The following is a 20050-nucleotide window of genomic DNA, read 5'->3' as shown; positions in this document are numbered from 1 at the left end:
AGAGAGGTTGAACAGGCTAGTAATAGGGGTTACAACAATTTCGGCAGATAATTTTAGAAAGAGAGGGTCCAGATTGTCTAGCCCGGCTGATTTGTAGGGGTTCAGATTGATGTCCTTATTGTTGACTAGTCGTCTGTCATCCCCATTGTTTTGACTGGTGTAATGTTTTTGTTTTGACTGGTGTAATGCTATTGTTTTGACTGGTGTAATGTTTTTGTTTTGACTGGTGTAATGTTTTTGTTTTGACTGGTGTAATGCTTTTGTTTTGACTGGTGTAATGCTATTGTTTTGACTGGTGTAATGTTTTTGTTTTGACTTGTGTAATGTTTTTGTTTTGACTTGTGTAATGTTTTTGTTATGACTGGAGTGTGATGTTTTTGTAATGACAGATGTAATGTTATCTTTCATCTCACCCAAATGGTGAACTTTGTATGACCTCAACCACTGTTAGGGTGACAGCTCCTTCATTTCCCATAATTATTTATTTTTCTTTACAGCAATTTTAAAGGGCCGTTTTTGTAATCTCTCAGCATTTCGCCTGGTGGTGAACCCCTCAGGCATGGCTGGGCTCATCTCACCCTTACACATGATTTGTCCACCCCAGTGCCTTTCCCATATTTCCCCCTGAATGTCAAGCTCTTCAACAAGCTGTCCAAGGACAGAGCATTTCAGGCCAATTACACTTCCTACAACCAACCACTTCAACATAGCATCTATTATTTTGCTTTCGACTGGAGGTTTGGCTGAACTCCATCTGTTAAATTCTGGTCTGTGGAGTGCATTAGGCACATTAGCACAGCACTCCACGTGTATCCACAGAGTTGGGTGAATCTGCCTTTTCCTACCAGGTCCCTATCATGTGGAATAATCTCCAAGTAATGTTTGGATGTGTTGTTGTCTCTGGGTCAGTTTAGGAGAAATGTTAGGGATTTTTATAGTGATAAAGGTGTTTGATTGTGTATATATTTTCTATTTATTTAATTTTGTGTTTTAAATGGTCTAATTTTATTTGTTGTATCGTTCCCAGGGCACATTTGCAAATGAGACCTAGGTCTCGATGTGTTTTTACCTGGTTAAATACAAGTTAACAAATGGTTTCATTAGTACTGATGGAGATCAGGGACTCTTTTTTTCATAACAACAAAATGACGTAAGTAAATTGTATTTTGTGCTACTATAGTGATTTTTATAGAAGTACGATGGCCCAGATTAAATGAACGCCTAGAGTGAGCTTTGCTCCTGACATGAGGTAGCTGTCCTCATAAAACAGATTAGTGCTTGAGTCCGGAGGCATCCTACCCAGTTTCAGTGGAAGGTTGGTTCTAGTCTCATGCTACTGTTATCCACCAGTCCTGTAGAGGCTGAAAGTCTAGTGAGCAAAAGCATCGGGGAACATTTTAGTTCAGATATCTACAATTCAAATTATGAACAATATAACTTGTGTTAACGTTGCCAGTTTACCAATGCAATAATGAGGAATCACAAAGCCAGATATTTGCATGATTTTACAGAATCTCTGTAGTTACAGTGGATTTCTGATCAAAGTATCCTAGGTGGTTTTTGCTATCACCTCTTTCTCCAGCTTGTACATTGAACCGTTATCATACCCTGCTTGTACATGTAATGGGGCGGCAGGGTAGCCTAGTGGTTAGAGCGTTGGACTAGTAACCGGAAGGTTCCAAGTTCAAACCCCCGAGCTGACAAGGTACACATCTGCCGTTCTGCTCCTGAACAGGCAGTTAACCCACTGTTCCTAGGCTGTCATTGAAAATAAGAATTTGTTCTTAACTGACTTGCCTAGTTAAATAAAGCTAAAATGTAGTTTTTACAGAAAGAGATTCAGGAATAATTAATAATCATTTCTTTGTCATTTCTTTGTCTAATCAGACAATTAATTGGTAACTGCTGTAGAGTAGTAACCTTCTGCTTCAGAGTCATAGAGAGCATCACTGCTTCCACTTTGATAACCCCGATGTTGACTTGTGACATTTATAAGGGAGGCCTGCCTACAACCTGTGCAGTCTCCCAGGGTTGTATGTACAATCCCCTCATAAACTGCAATGTGTCATGACCTGCTGTGTGAATGAGTGAGTCACTGTTATACAACACAGGTCAGTATAAGTCAACGTTTCTCTCTCTGTGGACATGTTCTCACTCTCTCTCTTTCTCCCTCCCTCTCTTTCTCCCTTCATCTCCCTCTCGGTCTACCTTTTTTCTTTCCACAATTCTCCCACCCTACTATATTTGTCTATCCCACTCCCCCTCTTCCTCTCTCACAGTGGCATTACCAGTCTGCTAGATGCCAAGGAGGTTGGCATGAAGATATTTGAGGATTACGCCAGCTCCTGGTACTGGATCTTACTGTAAGACCTGCGTCTCTGTGCGTCTGTGAGTGCCATATGTGTGTTTTACTGTGTTTTTCACTCTGACATAAAGGTGTGTGTGTGTGTGTGTGTGTGTGTGTGTCTAGAGGTCTGGTGATAACCATGGTGGTCAGCCTGGCTTTTATCCTGCTGCTACGGTTCACAGCCGGAGTTCTCCTGTGGCTCATCATCTTTGGAGTCATCGCTGTGGTGGGCTATGGTTAGTAATACAATACAGTACACTCTGCCACTAATCAACAGCAACTTTAGCCTCAGTAAAAGAGACTAATGCCGTCTTTAGTCTGCGTACAGTACCCACACTCCACCAGCCCATACTGTATTTAAGGTAACATACCGCTACTGTATATAGATTTGTGGGAGACAGTGTCCACATCTTCTAACATCCAACTGTCACCAACACCTCTCTTGTCATGGCAAACCAACACCTGCTGTCATGGCAAACCAACACCTGTTGTCATGGAAAACCAAATGTAGCAGATAACTTCTCATATCTCTCTCTCTCTCTCAGGGATCTGGCACTGCTACTGGGAGTTCAGTACACTGAGAGGGAAGCCACACAGTGATGGTGATGTTACCATCTCTGACATCGGCTTTCAGACGGACTTCAGGGTTTACCTACAGCTCAGTCAAACCTGGCTCATCTTGAGTGAGTGACCTTCCCTCTATTTAAGCACAGGGGGATACTATTTATTTATTTTATTGAACCTTTATTTAACTAGGCAAGTCAGTTAAGAACAAATTCTTATTTACAATGATGGCCTACCAAAAGGCAAAAGGCCTCCTGCGGGGATGGGGGCCTGGGATTAAAAATAAAACATAAATATAGGACAAAACACACATCACAGCAAGAGAGACAACAATGCTACATAAAGAGAGACCTAAGACAACAACATATCAATGCAGCAACACATGACAACACAGCATAGTAGCAACAAAACACAACAACAACATGGTAGCAACACAACATGGTAGCAGCACAAAACATGGTTCAAACATTATTGGGCACAGACAACAGCACAAAGGGCAAGAAGGTAGAGACAACAATACATCACAATAAGCAGCCACAACTGTCAGTAAGAGTGTCCATGATTGAGTCTTTGAATGAAGAGATTGCGATAAAACTGTCCAGTTTGAGTGTTTGTTGCAGCTCGTTCCAGTCGCTAGCTGCAGCGAACTGAAAAGAGGAGCGACCCATGAATGTGTGTGCTTTGGGGACCTTTAACAGAATGTGACTGGCAGAACGGGTGTTGTATGTGGAGGATGAGGGCTGCAGTAGATACCTCAGAATGTGGGGGAGTGAGGCCTAAGAGGGTTTTATATAGAAGCATCAACCAGTGGGTCTTGCGACGGGTATACAGAAATGACCAGTTTACAGAGGAGTATAGAGTGCAGTGATGTGTGCTATAAGGAGCATTGGTGACAAATCTGATGGCCGAATGGTAAAGAACATCTAGCCGCTCGAGAGCACCCTTACCTGCCGGTCTATAAATGATGTCTCCGTAATCTAGCATGGGTAGGATGGTAATCTGAATCAGAGTTAGTTTGGCAGCTGGGGTGAAAGAGGAGCCATTACAATAGAGGAACTCAAGTCTCGATGTAACTTTAGGCTGCAGCTTTGATATGTGCTGAGAGAAGGACAGTGTACCGTCTAGCCATACTCCCAAGTACTTGTCTGAGGTGACTACCTGAAGCTCTAAACCCTCAGAGGGGGTAATAACACCTGTGGGAAGAGGGGCATTCTTCTTACCAAAACACATGACCTTTGTTTTGGAGGTGTCCAGAACAAAGTTAAGGGTAGAGAAACCTTGTTGGACACTAAGAAAGCTTTGTTGTAGAGCATTTAACACAACATCCGGGGAGGGGCCAGCTGAGTATAAGACTGTATCATCTGCGTATAAATGGATGAGAGAGCTTCCTGCTGCCTGAGGTATCATGTGGAAGTAAATTGAGAAGAGTGTGGGGCCTAGGATCGAGCATTGGGGTACACCCCTGGTGACAGGCAGTGGCTGAGACAGCAGATTTTCTGACTTTATACACTGCACTCTTTGAGAGAGGTAGTTGGCAAACTAGGCCAAAGACCCCGCAGAGACAGCAATACTCCTTAGCCGGCCCACAAGAATGGAATGGTCTACCGTATCAAAAGATTTGGCCAAGTCAATAAAAATAGCAGCAGAATATTGCTTAGAATCAAGGGTAATGGTGACATAATCGAGGAACTTTAAGGTTGCAGTGACACATCCATAACCTGAGCGGAAACCAGATTGCATACCCAAGAAAGCCAGTCAGTTGACTATTGGCAAGTTTTTCCAACACTTTTGATAAACAGGGCAAAATAGAAATAGACCTATAACAGTTAGGATCAGCTTGATCTCCCCCTTTAGATAAAGGACGAACTGTGGCTGCCTTCCAAGCAATGGGAACCTCCCCAGAAAAGAGAGACCGGTTAAAAAGGTTTAAGATAGGCCTGGCGATGACCCAGATGTTTTTTGGGGGTCAAGTTTAAAGAGCTCCTTTAGCACCTCGGACTCAGTGACTGCCTGATGGGAGAAACTTTGTATCAGGGCAGGTGAAAAAGAGGGAGGAGCATCGGGGATGGTTGCATTAGAAGGAGTGGGAGATGTGGAAATGTTGGATGGGCATGGAGGCATGACTGAGTCAAATAGGAATCCTGACTTAATGAAGTGGTGATTAAAGAGCTCAGCCATGTGCTTCTTGTCAGTAACAACCACATCATCAATATTAAGGTACATGGTCAGCTGTGAGGAGGAGGGATTATTCTCCAGGTCGTTAACCATTTTCCGTATCTTCTTGGGGTTAGATCCATAGAGAGAGAACTGCTCCTTAAAGTAAATAACTTTGGCCTTCCGGATAGCCTGAGTGCACTTATTTCTCATTTTCCTGAACGATAGCCCGTCAGCCTGAGTATGCGTGTGCGGAGCCTTTCGCCAAATGGAATTCTTGAGGTGGAGTAATTTTGGGGTGGCAGGTAGCCTATTGGTTAGAGCGTTGGGCCAGTAACCGAAAGGTTGCTAGATCAAATCCCCTGACATGGTAAAAATCTGTCATTCTGGCCCTGAACAAGGCAGTTAAAAATCAAATCAAATCAAATTTTATTTGTCACATACACATGGTTAGCAGATGTTAATGCGAGTGTAGCGAAATGCTTGTGCTTCTAGTTCCGACAATGCAGTAATAACCAACAAGTAATCTAACTAACAATTTCAAAACTACTGTCTTATACACAGTGTAAGGGGATAAAGAATATGTACATAAAGATATATGAATGAGTGATGGTACAGAGCAGCATAGGCAAGATACAGTAGATGGTATCGGGTACAGTATATACATATGAGATGAGTATGTAAACAAAGTGGCATAGTTAAAGTGGCTAGTGATACATGTATTACATAAGGATGCAGTAGATGATATAGAGTACAGTATATACGTATGCATATGAGATGAATAATGTAGGGTATGTAACATTATATTAGGTAGCATTGTTTAAAGTTGCTAGTGATATATTTTACATCAATTCCCATTATTAAAGTGGCTGGAGTTGAGTCAGTGTCAGTGTGTTGGCAGCAGCCACTCAATGTTAGTGGTGGCTGTTTAACAGTCTGATGGCCTTGAGATAGAAGCTGTTTTTCAGTCTCTCGGTCCCAGCTTTGATGCATCTGTACTGACCTCGCCTTCTGGATGATAGCGGGGTGAACAGGCAGTGGCTCGGGTGGTTGTTGTCCTTGATGATCTTTATGGCCTTCCTGTAACATCGGGTGGTGTAGGTGTCCTGGAGGGCAGGTAGTTTGCCCCCGGTTATGCGTTGTGCAGACCTCACTACCCTCTGGAGAGCCTTACGGTTGTGGGCGGAGCAGTTGCCGTACCAGGCGGTGATGCAGCCCGCCAGGATGCTCTCGATTGTGCATCTGTAGAAGTTTGTGAGTGCTTTTGGTGACAAGCCGAATTTCTTCAGCCTCCTGAGGTAGAAGAGGCGATGCTGCGCCTTCTTCACGATGCTGTCTGTGTGAGTGGACCAATTCAGTTTGTCTGTGATGTGTATGCCGAGGAACTTAAAACTTGCTACCCTCTCCACTACTGTTCCATCGATGTGGATAGGGGGGTGTTCCCTCTGCTGTTTCCTGAAGTCCACAATCATCTCCTTAGTTTTGTTGACGTTGAGTGTGAGGTTATTTTCCTGACACCACACTCCGAGGGCCCTCACCTCCTCCCTGTAGGCCGTCTCGTCGTTGTTGGTAATCAAGCCTACCACTGTTGTGTCGTCCGCAAACTTGATGATTGAGTTGGAGGCGTGCGTGGCCACGCAGTCGTGGGTGAACAGGGAGTACAGGAGAGGGCTCAGAATGCACCCTTGTGGGGCCCCAGTGTTGAGGATCAGCGGGGTGGAGATGTTGTTGCCTACCCTCACCACCTGGGGGCTGCCCGTCAGGAAGTCCAGTACCCAGTTGCACAGGGCGGGGTCGAGACCCAGGGTCTCGAGCTTGATGACGAGCTTGGAGGGTACTATGGTGTTGAATGCCGAGCTGTAGTCGATGAACAGCATTCTCACATAGGTATTCCTCTTGTCCAGATGGGTTAGGGCAGTATGCAGTGTGGTTGAGATTGCATCGTCTGTGGACCTATTTGGGCGGTAAGCAAATTGGAGTGGGTCTAGGGTGTCAGGTAGGGTGGAGGTGATATGGTCCTTGACTAGTCTCTCAAAGCACTTCATGATGACGGAAGTGAGTGCTACGGGGCGGTAGTCGTTTAGCTCAGTTACCTTAGCTTTCTTGGGAACAGAAACAATGGTGGCCCTCTTGAAGCATGTGGGAACAGCAGACTGGTATAGGGATTGATTGAATATGTCCGTAAACATACCGGCCAGCTGGTCTGCGCATGCTCTAAGGGCGCGGCTGGAGATGCTGGGCCTGCAGCCTTGCGAGGGTTAACACGTTTAAATGTCTTACTCACCTCGGCTGCAGTGAAGGAGAGTCCGCATGTTTTCGTTGCAGGCCGTGTCAGTGGCACTGTATTGTCCTCAAAGCGGGCAAAAAAGTTATTTAGTCTGCCTGGGAGCAAGACATCCTGGTCCGTGACTGGGCTGGTTTTCTTCTTGTAGTCCGTGATTGACTGTAGACCCTGCCACATACCTCTTGTGTCTGAGCCGTTGAATTGAGATTCTACTTTGTCTCTGTACTGGCGCTTAGCTTGTTTGATAGCCTTGCGGAGGGAATAGCTGCACTGTTTGTATTCGGTCATGTTACCAGTCACTTTGCCCTGATTAAAAGCAGTGGTTCGCGCTTTCAGTTTCACGCGAATGCTGCCAGCAATCCACGGTTTCTGGTTAGGGAATGTTTTAATCGTTGCTATGGGAATGACATCGTCAACGCACGTTCTAATGAACTCGCACACCGAATCAGCGTATTCGTCAATGTTGTTATCTGACGCAATACGAAACATCTCCCAGTCCACGTGATGGAAGCAGTCTTGGAGTGTGGAGTCAGCTTGGTCAGACCAGCGTTGAACAGACCTCAGCGTGGGAGCTTCTTTTTTTAGTTTCTGTCTGTAGGCAGGGATCAACAAAATGGAGTCGTGGACAGCTTTTCCGAAAGGAGGGCGGGGCAGGGCCTTATATGCGTCGCGGAAGTTAGAGTAACAATGATCCAAGGTTTTTCCACCCCTGGTTGCGCAATCGATATGCTGATAAAATTTAAGGAGTCTTGTTTTCAGATTAGCCTTGTTAAAATCCCCAGCTACAATGAATGCAGCCTCTGGATAAATGGATTCCAGTTTGCAAAGAGTCAAATAAAGTTCGTTCAGAGCCATAGATGTGTCTGCTTGGGGGGGGATATATACGGCTGTGATTATAATCGAAGAGAATTCTCTTGGTAGATAATGTGGTCGACATTTGATTGTGAGGAATTCTAAATCAGGTGAACAGAAGGATTTGAGTTCCTGTATGTTTCTTTCATCACACCATGTCTCGTTAGCCATAAGGCATACGCCCCCACCCCTCTTCTTACCAGAAAGATGTTTGTTTCTGTCGGCGCGATGCGTGGAGAAACCCGCTGGCTGCACCGCCTCCGATAGAGTCTCTCCAGTGAGCCATGTTTCCGTGAAGCAAAGAACGTTACAGTCTCTGATGTCCCTCTGGAATGCTACCCTTGCTCGGATTTCATCAACCTTGTTGTCAAGAGACTGGACATTGGCGAGAAGAATGCTAGGGAGTGGTGCACGATGTGCCCGTCTCCGGAGTCTGACCAGAAGACCGCCTCGTTTCCCTCTTTTACTGAGTCGTTTTTTTGGGTCGCCGCATAGGATCCATTCCGTTGTCCTGGTTGAAAGGCAGAACACAGCGCTTCGTGAAAATCATATTCTTGGTCGTACTGATGGTGAGTTGACGCTGATCTTATATTCAGTAGTTCTTCTCGACTGTATGTAATGAAACCTAAGATGACCTGGGGTACTAATGTAAGAAATAAAACGTTAAAAAAACAAAAAACTGCATAGTTTCCTAGGAACGCGAAGCGAGGCGGCCATCTCTGTCGGCCATCTCTGTTTTTTAACCCACTGTTCCTAAGCCATCATTGAAAATAAGAATTTGTTCTTAACTGACTTTCCTAGTTAAATAAAGGTTCAATAATAATTTTTAAAAAATCACGGTTGAACCAGGGGCTGAAACTGTTTTTAATTAGAATTTTATGGGGTGTGGTTGTTAACAATACCACTGAAAATATCAAAAAAGAAGGTCCAAGCGTCTTCGACAGAGGGGATCCAGCTGATTCTATACCATTTTACGGAGGCCAATTCATGAAGAAAGGCTTTCTCATTGAAGTTTTTTTGTAATCATCTATTACAAATCAGGACAGGTCGTTTCACTGAGCATCCATTACGACCACGGGCTGTAAAACAGTGATCACTTAGGTCATTTCAAAACACAAGACTGACACCTATCAGGATTATTTTTGAGGATAACATCGAGGAGAGTAGCCTTTTCTGGGTGTTTGGAGTCATACCTTGTGGGATTGGTAATAATCTGAGAAAGATTTAGGGAGTCCCATTTATTTAGGACTTGGTCAGGTGGTTTAAGCATGTCCCAGTTGAGGTCACCTAGCAGGACAAATTCAGACTTAGTGTAAGGGGCCAGGAGAGAGCTTAGGGCAGGTAGGGTACAGGTCGGTGCTGATGGAGATCGAAAAAAAAGAGATATTTGAAAATGTAATGCTTAAAACCAGCAAATAAATTTGTTTGGAAACGGACTTGGTGGAGACAACCGAGAACTGAAGGTGATCCTTGGTGAAGATAGCCACCCCTCCACCTTTGGAAGATCTGTCTTGCTGAAAAAGGTGATAACCAGAAACGTCAGTGTTCAAAACACTCTTCCTTAACCACATCTCAGTAATGACCAACACATCTGAATTGGAGCTGTGAACCCACACTTTATTTTACAAGAGCAGAAATCAGTGAAGCAGATATTAGAGCACAAGTCAGAATTGGGGCTAGCAACAGTAGATGGGCCGGGGTTTACGTGCACATTTCCAGATATCATCAACAGTAACAATCACGGCACGGCATAGCACACTAGCCTGGCACAAGGCTGCCACAACTCAGTTTACTCTGTGTCACAAGGTGCAGGGTCTCTCTAAGTTACTAGGGAAGCAGTTGGGTGTGTCTGCTGGTTTTATTCTTATTTCTCAATCAGCCAATGATTTAGAGCAGGGAAACCGTAGGCCTTCCTGTTAACTGTATTTTATTGATTTATTTTTATTTAACTTTTATTTTATCAGAGAGTCATACTGAGACCATGGTCTCTTTTATAGACAGGCCCTGAATTTACATAAAATACCAAATTAAACCTGATATTGTTTAAATTAATTTGGCAAATCCCAGGATATGCTGTGGCCTGAGAGGATCGATTTTTTTTTTGTTGTCCACCTCTGCTGTAAAGGGACATAGATTTTTCTACTCAACAGTAATAATTTGTATTGCAGTGATCTCCCTATCAGTCATTGAGGCGGTCATCATAGTAATCCTGATATTCCTGAGGAGGAGAGTACGTATCGCCATCGCTCTGCTGAAGGAGGGGAGCAGGTGAGTCGTGTTCTTCACTCAGGAGATTAAGTCAGACATCTTGTTATGTCACTTCCAATGAAACCAGCATCTGTGAGTTCAAACTTTTCTTCCCCTTTCTCTGTGTCTCTCTTTTCTCCAGGGCCATTGGTTACATCATGTCCACTCTCTTCTACCCGATCATCACTTTTGTGCTGCTGGCCATCTGCATAGCGTACTGGGCAGTCATTGCTGTGTATCCTCTCTATGTAGGTCTTCTCATCCTCACTGTGTGTGTACACTTTTACACAGTTATCTTTACATGCAGCATTGCACATTGTAGCTTCACGAGAAGCATCCTGAACTGTCACCAATGGCATCATAGAGATAAAGACTGGATGAATTGAACCTATTGAAACTGCTGAACCCGTAGTGGAAATCCCAATGTAGATGGCTCATAGGCAGGCACACATTTTGTTTCTTATCACTGCTTATCACTGCTCCGTGTTGCCCTTGACTGGTTTTGCCCTCAGATTCTTAGCGTCATCTGGTGATGCTGTCTACAAGGTCATGTCGACGCAGGACAAATGCATGTATGCCAACCTCACCTGTGATCCAGAGGTTGGCTTTTCTTTTTACTGTCTTCCTCTTTGTCACATTGACGTTATTGCTGTATTGCACACTCCTAGAATACTGTATGTTATTGGCCTTGAAACCCTGAATTAGAGCAGCTTATTGAAATTCAGCTCAGTGTGCTTGGCAGCAGTACAAATCACCCAGCTGTGGATACAGTTGAAGTCAGAAGTTTACATACACTTAGGTTGGAGTCAATAAAACTCGTTTTTCAACCACTCCACAAATTTCTTGTTAACAAACTATAGTTTTGGCAAGTCGGTTAGGACATCTACTTTCCTCATGACACAAGTAATTTTTCCAACAATTGTTTACAGACAGATTATTTCACTTATAATTCACTGTATCACAATTCCAGTGGGTCAGAAGTTCACATACACTAAGTTGACTGTGCCTTTAAACAGCTTTGAAAATTCCAGAAAATGATGTCATGGCTTTAGAAGCTTCTGATAGGCTATTTGACATAATTTGAGTCAATTGGAGGTGTACCTATGGATGTATTGCAAGGCCTACCTTCAAACTCAGTGCCTCTTTGCTTGACATCATGGGAAACTCAAAAGAAATCAGCTAAGACCTAAAAATTATAGACCTCCACAAGTCTGGTTCATCCTTGGGAGCAATTTCCAAACGCCTGAAGGTACCACGTTCATCTGTACAAATAATAGTATGCAAGTATAAACACCATGGGACCACGTAGCCGTCATACCACTCAGGAAGGAGATGCGTTCTGTCTCCTTGAGATGAAAATACTTTGGTGCGAAAAGTGCAAATCAATCCCAGAACAACAGCAAGAGACCTTGTGAAGATGCTGGCGGAAACAGGTACAAAAGTTTCTATATTCACAGTAAAACCAGTCCTATATCGACATAACCTGAAAGGCTGCTCAGCAAAGAAGTAAGGAGAAATGTCCTCTGGTCTGATGAAACAAAAATATAACTGTTTGAACATATTGAACATCGTTATGATTAGAGGAAAAAGGGGGAGGCTTGCAAGCCGAAGAACATCATCCCAACCATGAAGCACGGGGGTGGCAGCATCATGTTGTGGGGGTACTTTGCTGTAGGAGGGACTGGTGCACTTCACAAAATAGATGGCATCATGAGGGTGGAAAATTATGTGGATATATTAAAGCAACAACTCAAGACATCAGTCAGGAAGTTAAAGCTTGGTTACAAATGGGTCTTCCAAATGGACAATGACCCCAAGCATACTTCAAAAGTTGTAGCAAAGTGGCTTAAGGACAACAAAGTCAAGGTATTGGAGTGGCCATCACAAAGCCCTGACCTCAAACCTATAGACAATTTGTGGGCAGAACTGAAAAAGTGTGTGTGAGCAAGGAGGCCTACAAACTTGACTCAGTTACATCAGCTCTGTCAGGGGGAATGCGCCACAATTCACCCAACTTATTGTGGAAAGCTTGTGGAAGGCTACCTGAAATGTTTTACCCAAGTTAAACAATTTAAAGGCAATGCTACCAAATACTAATTGAGTGTATGTAAACTTCTGACCCACTGGGAATGTGATGAAATAAATAAAAGCTGAAGTAAATCATTCTCTCTACTATTATTCTGACATTTCACATTCTTAAATTAAAGTGGTGATCTTAACTGACCTAAGACGGGGAGTTGCCGTTGTAAACTATGGCCAAAGATAGTGAACTGTATAGGGAATAGTGTGCCATTATAAACACTGGCCAGAAGTAAATAGAGAATAGGGTGCGATTTCCTTCTAACCCAATAACTTACCCCTATCTCTCCCCAGAAGTTCAGTCAGACCAACGTGACCATGGTGTGCCCAGGCTCCCAGTGCACCTTTGCCTTCTACGGCGGCGAGAGCCTCTACCACCACTACATCTTTGTGCTGCAGCTGTGCAACCTGCTGGTGTTCCTGTGGCTGGTCAACTTTACCATCGCCCTGGGACAGTGCACCCTGGCCGGGGCCTTCGCTTCCTACTACTGGGCCCTGAGGAAGCCCCAAGACATACCATCATGCCCCTTATTTTCATCCTTTAGCAGGGCTGTACGGTAGGCTGTCTCAGTCATATAGGTTTTTAACGTATAAGGAAGGTGAAGATGGTGTTGAGTTGGACACTGAACAAAAATATGAACTAACATGGAAAGTGTTGGTCCGATGTTTCATGAGCTGAAATAAAAGATCACAGAAATGTTTCATATGCATTTTCTGCACAAATTTGTTTACATCCCTGTTAGTGAGCATTTTTCGTTTGCTAAATTAGTCCATCCAGCTGACCGGTGTGGCATGTCAATAAACTGATTAAACAGCATGATCATTACACATGTGCTGGGTACAATAAAAGGCCACTAAAATGTGCAGTTTTTTCACTATGCAATGCCACAGATGTCTCTAGTTTTGAGGGACTGTGCAAATGGTATGCTGGCTGCAGGAATGTCCACCAGAGCTGTTGCCAGAGAATGTGTTCAATTCTCTACCATAAGCCGCCTCCAACGTTGTTTTAGAGAATTTGATAGTACGTACAACTGGCCTCACAACCGCAGACCACGTGTATGGCGTTGTGTGGGCGAGAGGTTTGCTGATGTCAATGTTGTGCCCCATGGTGACAGTGGTGTTATGGTATGAGCAATTTGAATGCACAGAGATACCATGACGAGCTCCTGAGGCCCATTTTTGTGCCATTCATCCGCCGCCTTCACCTCACGTTTCAGCATGACAATGCACAGCCCCATGTCGCAAGGATCTGTTCACAATTGCTGGAAGATGAAAATGTCCCAGTTTTTCCATGGTCTGCATACTCACTAGACATGTCACCAATTGATCATGTTTGGGATGCTCTGGGTCGATGTGTACAACAGCGTGTTCCATTTCCCGCCAATATCCAGCGACTTCGTATAGCCATTGAAGAAGAGTGGGACAACATTCCACAGGCCACAATCAACAGCCTGATCATCTCTATGCGAAGGAAATGTCACGCTGCATGAGGAAAATACTGGTCACACCAGATACTAACTGGTTTTCTGATCAACGCCCCTACCTTTTTTTAAGGTATCTGTGACCAACATATGCATATCTGTATTCCCAGTCATGTGAAATCCATAGATTAGGGCCTAATTAATTTATTTAAATTGACTGATTTCCTCAGTAAAGTTGTTGAAATTGTTGCATTTTGCTTTTATATTTTTGTTCAGTATAGTTTATAATGGCACATCTTGCTTCGAGAGATATTCCCTAAGGGAGTTATCCTAGTACTGCACTAATAAACTATTTCAGATTCTCCATTAAGCCTTTAAGTCCAAGATGAGACATAATCTGTGAGGAAACTGGTCCTACGTGTGTTGAGGGTTTTACACCTATGATGGGAAGGGGGAAGTGTGTGTGTGTGTGGTGGATATACAGCTCTATTTTGTATTAGTAATACAGTGTATTGTGTATCTCCCAGGTACCACACAGGCTCTCTGGCATTTGGCTCTCTGATCCTGGCCTTTGTGCAGATGTTTCGCATCGTTCTAGAGTATCTGGATCACAAACTCAAAGGTGGGTTTTCTGCTCGTACTTAACCCACTGCCTTTCGTATGTTTACATACAGTACTGTATATTTATTTATATGGCATGTTTTCTTGAAGATGATCATCATGTATTTTTCAGGTGCTCACAATGCTTTTGCCCGCTTCCTGATTTGCTGTCTCAAATGCTGCTTCTGGTGCCTGGAACATTTCATCAAGTTCATGAACAGGAACGCCTACATCATGGTGAGTCTGGGTAGTTTCTGTCAAAATATTTTTCAATACCATCCATCCAGTACCTTTGAGGCATTTCAGTAGTTAGTACACCCATTACTATTGTGATCATGCTATTTGATATCCATCTCACAGAAAGTGTTGGAATTGTGAATAACATGGTCTTACTTTGAATTTCTCACCCTAGATGGCGATATATGGAAAGAGCTTCTGTACTTCGGCCAAAGATGCTTTCTTCCTCCTGATGAGGAACGTAGTAAGGTAAGACAAGGTCTTTTGTATCGGTTCGTTTGATTGTCTGTCCCTCAGACAGTTTTTTGTGTCTGTCTGTCTTTCATGGTGGTGACTGTCTCTCTCTGGGCTTCTGGGCTCCTCCAATGAGGTGTCTCCTCTGTAGGGTGGCAGTGCTGGATAAGGTGACAGACTTTCTCCTCTTCTTGGGAAAAGTGCTTATTTCAGGGAGTGTTGGTGAGTTCCCTTTCCCACACACTGGTGATAACCTTGTGGTATGTTTAACTATGAGGGCTGATGTTAAAATTACCCAATGCATGAACAAGACTAAACAAACAACACACGCTGGAAAATAGTACCATAACGTACTCAGCAGAGGTGTTATCTATAAGACAATGCCCATAGATACTATGTTACACTAATTGTACATTTGTCAGTGTTTGCTCAGGTTGTTATTTTGTTATTAAGGATTCCGATTTTTTTGCCCCCCAGGTGTTCTAGCATTCTTCTTCTTCACCCGTAAGATTCCAGTTATTCAAGAGGAGGTGCCATCACTAAATTACTACTGGGTCCCCCTACTGGTAAGAAATGGACTTGCATCATATGAGTCAGCATTGCTTGTTGATAAATGTGCCCACATACGTAGGTTCTGTTTGCTTGTAGCCGAACTTGGCTAGGTGAAGCGACTTCTGTGCTCTCATACTCCCTAAAGACATTCGCTTGAATAACTAGAAAAAAACAGCAATGTTAATGTTGTTTGCACAATTTTACATTTAGCTAAGATGTTTGGTGCAGAAAAAATGTGCATGAAAACTAGTCATCACTCGTTGAATGACAAACACTTCACGTTCTCACTCTGACTAGGAGTATTACTATTGTCTAATCAACTAAACTTCGACTTGACTCAAGAAATGTTTTTGTCTGCACAAACAGCTGGAACAAAAACTCCCGAAAACTAAAAATAACACAAACGTCACACAATTTTGTGATAATATATGCGTAATCTGTTTTGACTGGGAAGCATACGGTAAGCTTTATTGTGCTTACTGACTTGGACTTTTCTGCCATTGTCAGACAGTGATATTTGGATCCTACCTGATCGCCCATGGCTTCTTCAACGTCTATGCTATGTGTGTGGACACCTTATTCCTTTGTTTCTGTAAGTACACCATTCATCTCTTTTAAATGCAGGCCAGTCTGTGGTGTGAGGGTGTTTATATGATACACAGGGAGTACACTCCAGGGTTTGTGTTGGAACTGACTGCAGCGTTGTGAGCTAATTGAATGCTTCCTCATTTCTACTTCATGTTGCTCTCTATTATATCAATAGCGGTGTACAGTTTATTTCATAAGACAGAAAAAGGTTGTTCTTGCACTGCGTGATTTTTTTTTTGTTACACTACTGTCATTGTTTTACCAATTCAATAATTTATATTGCATGTTCTTGCAGTGAATACTATTGTATAGGGCCTGTGCTATATGCATTATATTTATCAAACTTTTCCTCTGCTGCATACTAATCACTGAACCAGTTGGCTATAATGCACTGGCCATTGTGGCTGACTGAAACCTATATCAACTTTTTTTCCTAATTAATTTACCTGCTTGGCTTTCTAAATCGTCTGGCTCAAACTCCTTTCTCTTTCTCTCTTTCTCTTTCTGCCTTCCTACCTATACGTTGTCTGCTCCTCTCCTCCTCGTCTTTCCTCCTTTTCTCCTCCTCTGTGACAATGCTTTGTCTTCCGTCGGTCCTGGATCAGGTGAAGACCTGGAGAGGAACGACGGCTCGCCCCTCAAGCCCTTCTACATGTCCCCTCAACTGCACAGGATCCTCCGCAGAGAGCAGGGCTCCAAGCTCTACGCTTCCTCCTGATAGGCCACAACACTGAACCTCTTTCTCCTGATAGGCCACAACACTGAACCTCTTTCTCCTGATAGGCCACAACACTGAACCTCTTCTCCTGATAGGCCACAACAATGAACCTCTTTCTCCTGATAGCCAGAACACCTGATACACCGAAGGACTGTCCCATTCAGCATCTGTGTGTGGGGGTGATTGTGTTCTGGAGGATACTAGAGCAGGGCCTTATGGCTGGGCTGGACTCATGCATGGAGGTGACCTGACGGGTCAGGACTGACCAGGAAGGCCATGGCAGGACCCAAGAGGGTGGTGTATGTGGGTGGGGTTTAGAAAGAGGCGGCGCTCTGTTCAACTTCCTCCCTCTCACCGCCTGCACCGCCGCTGATACTTCTAATATTAGCCTTTTTTCTCTGCCGTGCTTCTGTCCCTTTCTTTGTTGTGTCGAGACTCTGCTGGCCTCTGCCTTACTTAGAGAGCGCTGCAGCAGCACAGTGGACGTGGGTGAAATCGCCATTAGCCCAATACACTGCAAGAGGCACATACACTGCAGAAGGAGATCTCTGTATTTCGGATGCAATTGGTGTAGTTTTGCAGATGGTTGTGGGGCAAGGCAAGGGCGCCCCCATGTGACACTACTGTGTTTGTGCAATGGTTCCATGTACTGTAATGTAAGGTCACGTGTAGGGTGAAGTTGCCCTTCGACACTGATCTTGGGTCAGTTTAGCATTTTCCTCAACAATGGTTAAGGTTAGGATTGGGGAAGCTGATCCTAGATCTGTACCAAGGGGAAACTTCATCCCAGAGCTATTTTTAGGCGCGCTCATGTGTTGGAAAATAACCCTGAGGTGGCTTTTCTATCTGCATGATTATTTTAATGGCTGTTTAGTCTTTGGTTGAAGAGGCACTTTTGGTCCACCATATTTATTGGCACTGTTACAGACACAGTTCAAAACTTAACGTGCAATGCTACGGATAGATAAACTGGACATACTCCTGGGGCGGCAGGTAGCCTAGTGGTTAGAGCATTGGACTAGTAACTGAAAGGTTGCAAGATTGAATCCCGAAGCTGACAAGGTAAAAATCTGTTGTTCTGCCCCTGAACAGGCAGTTAACCCATTGTTCCTAGGCTGTTATTGAAAATAAGAATTTGGTCTTAACTGACTTGCCTAGTTAAATAAAGGTCAAATAAATTAATACAAATGACATGGTTACAGACACTTGTAGGATGTTTTGGTTTTACACTGTAAGGTGTAACACTAGATATTGGTTTTACACTGTAAGTGACAGTTATAATGTAGGCTCAGGGAGGTCAAGACTTCTGAACACATTTGATGCTCATGGTGAATGATTTGAATGGACCCTGACACCTTCCAGGGATTCCGACTGCAGTTGCTAGTAAATGTGCCTAGTTCTAAATGGAGAAATGTTCCTTCTTTATTGTTTTGTGGTTTTACGATCTACCACCGAGAACCTTTTGAAATACCATTTATAAAAGGATGTTAAAGCCATTTTTGGTATTTTTATATGGAATAGTGCAGAACTGCAGTAGTGCGGTTTTTAATACTAGGTACTGTAACACACATCTGTTCTGAGGATATTTAATGTTTTTGTACAGGATAACTCTTTTTGTATCAATGACACCATGAAAATGTGAAATCTTTTTTTAAATAAATGTGAATGATTTCATTAGCAAATTTTCTAGGCGATTCATATCTAATTTGTATCTTGTATTTAAGGGTTAATGACATTATAAATTGATCGTTGGTTTGGGATATTCAAGTTTTTGGGGTAGGCCTGTTATCAAACAGTGGGTTTGAGGAAATCAGAGGTGTCTTGTTTGGGATCAAGAGGACTTTTATGAAACAGTGATTTGAGGGTAAGTATCTAAACTTGAGTTAGGTATTTCAAATGGATTTGAAGGAATTTCCAATAACAGTGAGTTTGAGGTATATGACTGCGTTTCTGAATGTTTAGCAGTAGGTTATGGGTATACAGTCTTGTATTTAGAGTTTGGCCAGCTTTTAGAATGTTTTATATTGTTCTAATTCTATACATGTCATTATTTGAATGTTCCCCTTGTAATGTTAATGGGGCGCTGCCACTTATGCCATAGAATGTTGTGTTGTCATTTAAATGAGACGTAATGCAGAAACTGCAATGGCCCAACTTTCTAAATACATGGGGGTATTTAACAGAGTTTCAGAGTTTCTGTGGTATGTGACTGGCTATGTGTTCCTGTCCCCAGTGGTGGATCTGGAGGTGAACAACGGCTCTGCAGCCAGACCCTTCTACATGAGCAGAACCCTGAGACACATCCTCAACAAGAACACCAACAAGAGGAGGAAAGACAAGAGATAGATGAGAGAAGAAGAGGAATGGATACAGGGTGACTGGAGGAGTATGGATAGACAGAGGCAGGGAAGGTGATAGGGAAGACAACCGTGTAGGATCAAGTAGAGATGGAGGTAAATACTAATTCAGGTCCATATTGGACACAGACTATCGCACCGTAGCATTCACTTCTGTCATCATGAAGTGCTTAGGGAGACTAGTCAATGATCACACCACTGCCACCTTACCTGCCACCCAAGACCCACTTCAGTTTGCATACGCCCCAACAGGTCCACAGATGATGCGATCGCCATCACACTGCACACTGCCCTATCCTATCTGTACAAGAGGAATACCTATGTAAGAATGCTGTTCCTTGAGTACAGCTCAGCACCATAGTACCCTCCAAGCTCATCATTAAGCTTAAGGCCCTGGGTCTCAACCCCGCCCTGTGCAATTGGGTCTTGGACTTTCTGACGGGCCGCCCCTAGGTGGTGAAGGTAGGAAACAACATCTCCACTTCGCTAATCCTCAACACTGGGGCACTCGAAGTGTAGTGTCAGGAAAACAGCCTCTCACTCAACAAAACAAAGGAAATTATCGTGGACTTCAGGAAACAGCAGAGGGAGCACCCCCCTATCCACATCGACGAGACAGTAGTGGAGAAGGTGGAAAGCTTTAAGTTCCTTGGCGTACACATCATGGACAAACTGAAATAATACACCCACACAGACAGTGTGGTGAAGAAGTTGCAACAGCTTCTCTTCGACCTCAGGAGGCTGAAGAAATTTGTCTTGTCACCTAAAACCCTCACAAACGTTTACAGATGCACAATTGAGAGCATCCTGACGGGC

General features: G+C 43.6%; 1 protein-coding gene across 4 annotated transcripts in view; it reads left to right on the top strand.

Annotated features, from left to right (window-relative positions):
- Positions 1-19544, top strand: part of LOC112246689 (choline transporter-like protein 5-B) — an 81065-nt gene extending 61521 nt beyond the window's left edge. Inside the window, exons 9-22 of one of the 4 annotated variants that reach the window (XM_042322982.1) lie at positions 2280-2363; positions 2471-2583; positions 2893-3030; positions 10370-10469; positions 10591-10683; positions 10961-11048; positions 12825-13084; positions 14476-14570; positions 14682-14785; positions 14961-15034; positions 15171-15241; positions 15497-15585; positions 16079-16163; positions 19111-19544. In XM_042322982.1, coding sequence (XP_042178916.1) covers positions 2280-2363; positions 2471-2583; positions 2893-3030; positions 10370-10469; positions 10591-10683; positions 10961-11048; positions 12825-13084; positions 14476-14570; positions 14682-14785; positions 14961-15034; positions 15171-15241; positions 15497-15585; positions 16079-16163; positions 19111-19223 — 1507 coding nt within the window. In that variant the 3' untranslated portion in view covers positions 19224-19544. Of the gene's footprint in view, positions 1-2279; positions 2364-2470; positions 2584-2892; positions 3031-10369; positions 10470-10590; positions 10684-10960; positions 11049-12821; positions 13085-14475; positions 14571-14681; positions 14786-14960; positions 15035-15170; positions 15242-15496; positions 15586-16078; positions 16164-16764; positions 17959-19110 lie in introns of those variants that run through there. The other 3 variants (XM_024415175.2, XM_024415173.2, XR_006083574.1) reach the window with 3 other exon arrangements.
- The last annotated feature ends 506 nt before the right edge of the window (positions 19545-20050 follow it).

The sequence above is a fragment of the Oncorhynchus tshawytscha genome, linkage group LG06 (genome assembly GCF_018296145.1).
Source record: "Oncorhynchus tshawytscha isolate Ot180627B linkage group LG06, Otsh_v2.0, whole genome shotgun sequence".
Lineage (NCBI taxonomy): Eukaryota > Metazoa > Chordata > Actinopteri > Salmoniformes > Salmonidae > Oncorhynchus > Oncorhynchus tshawytscha.
Note: the sequence above shows the minus strand (reverse complement) of the source record. Positions and strands in the feature narration are given on the sequence as shown.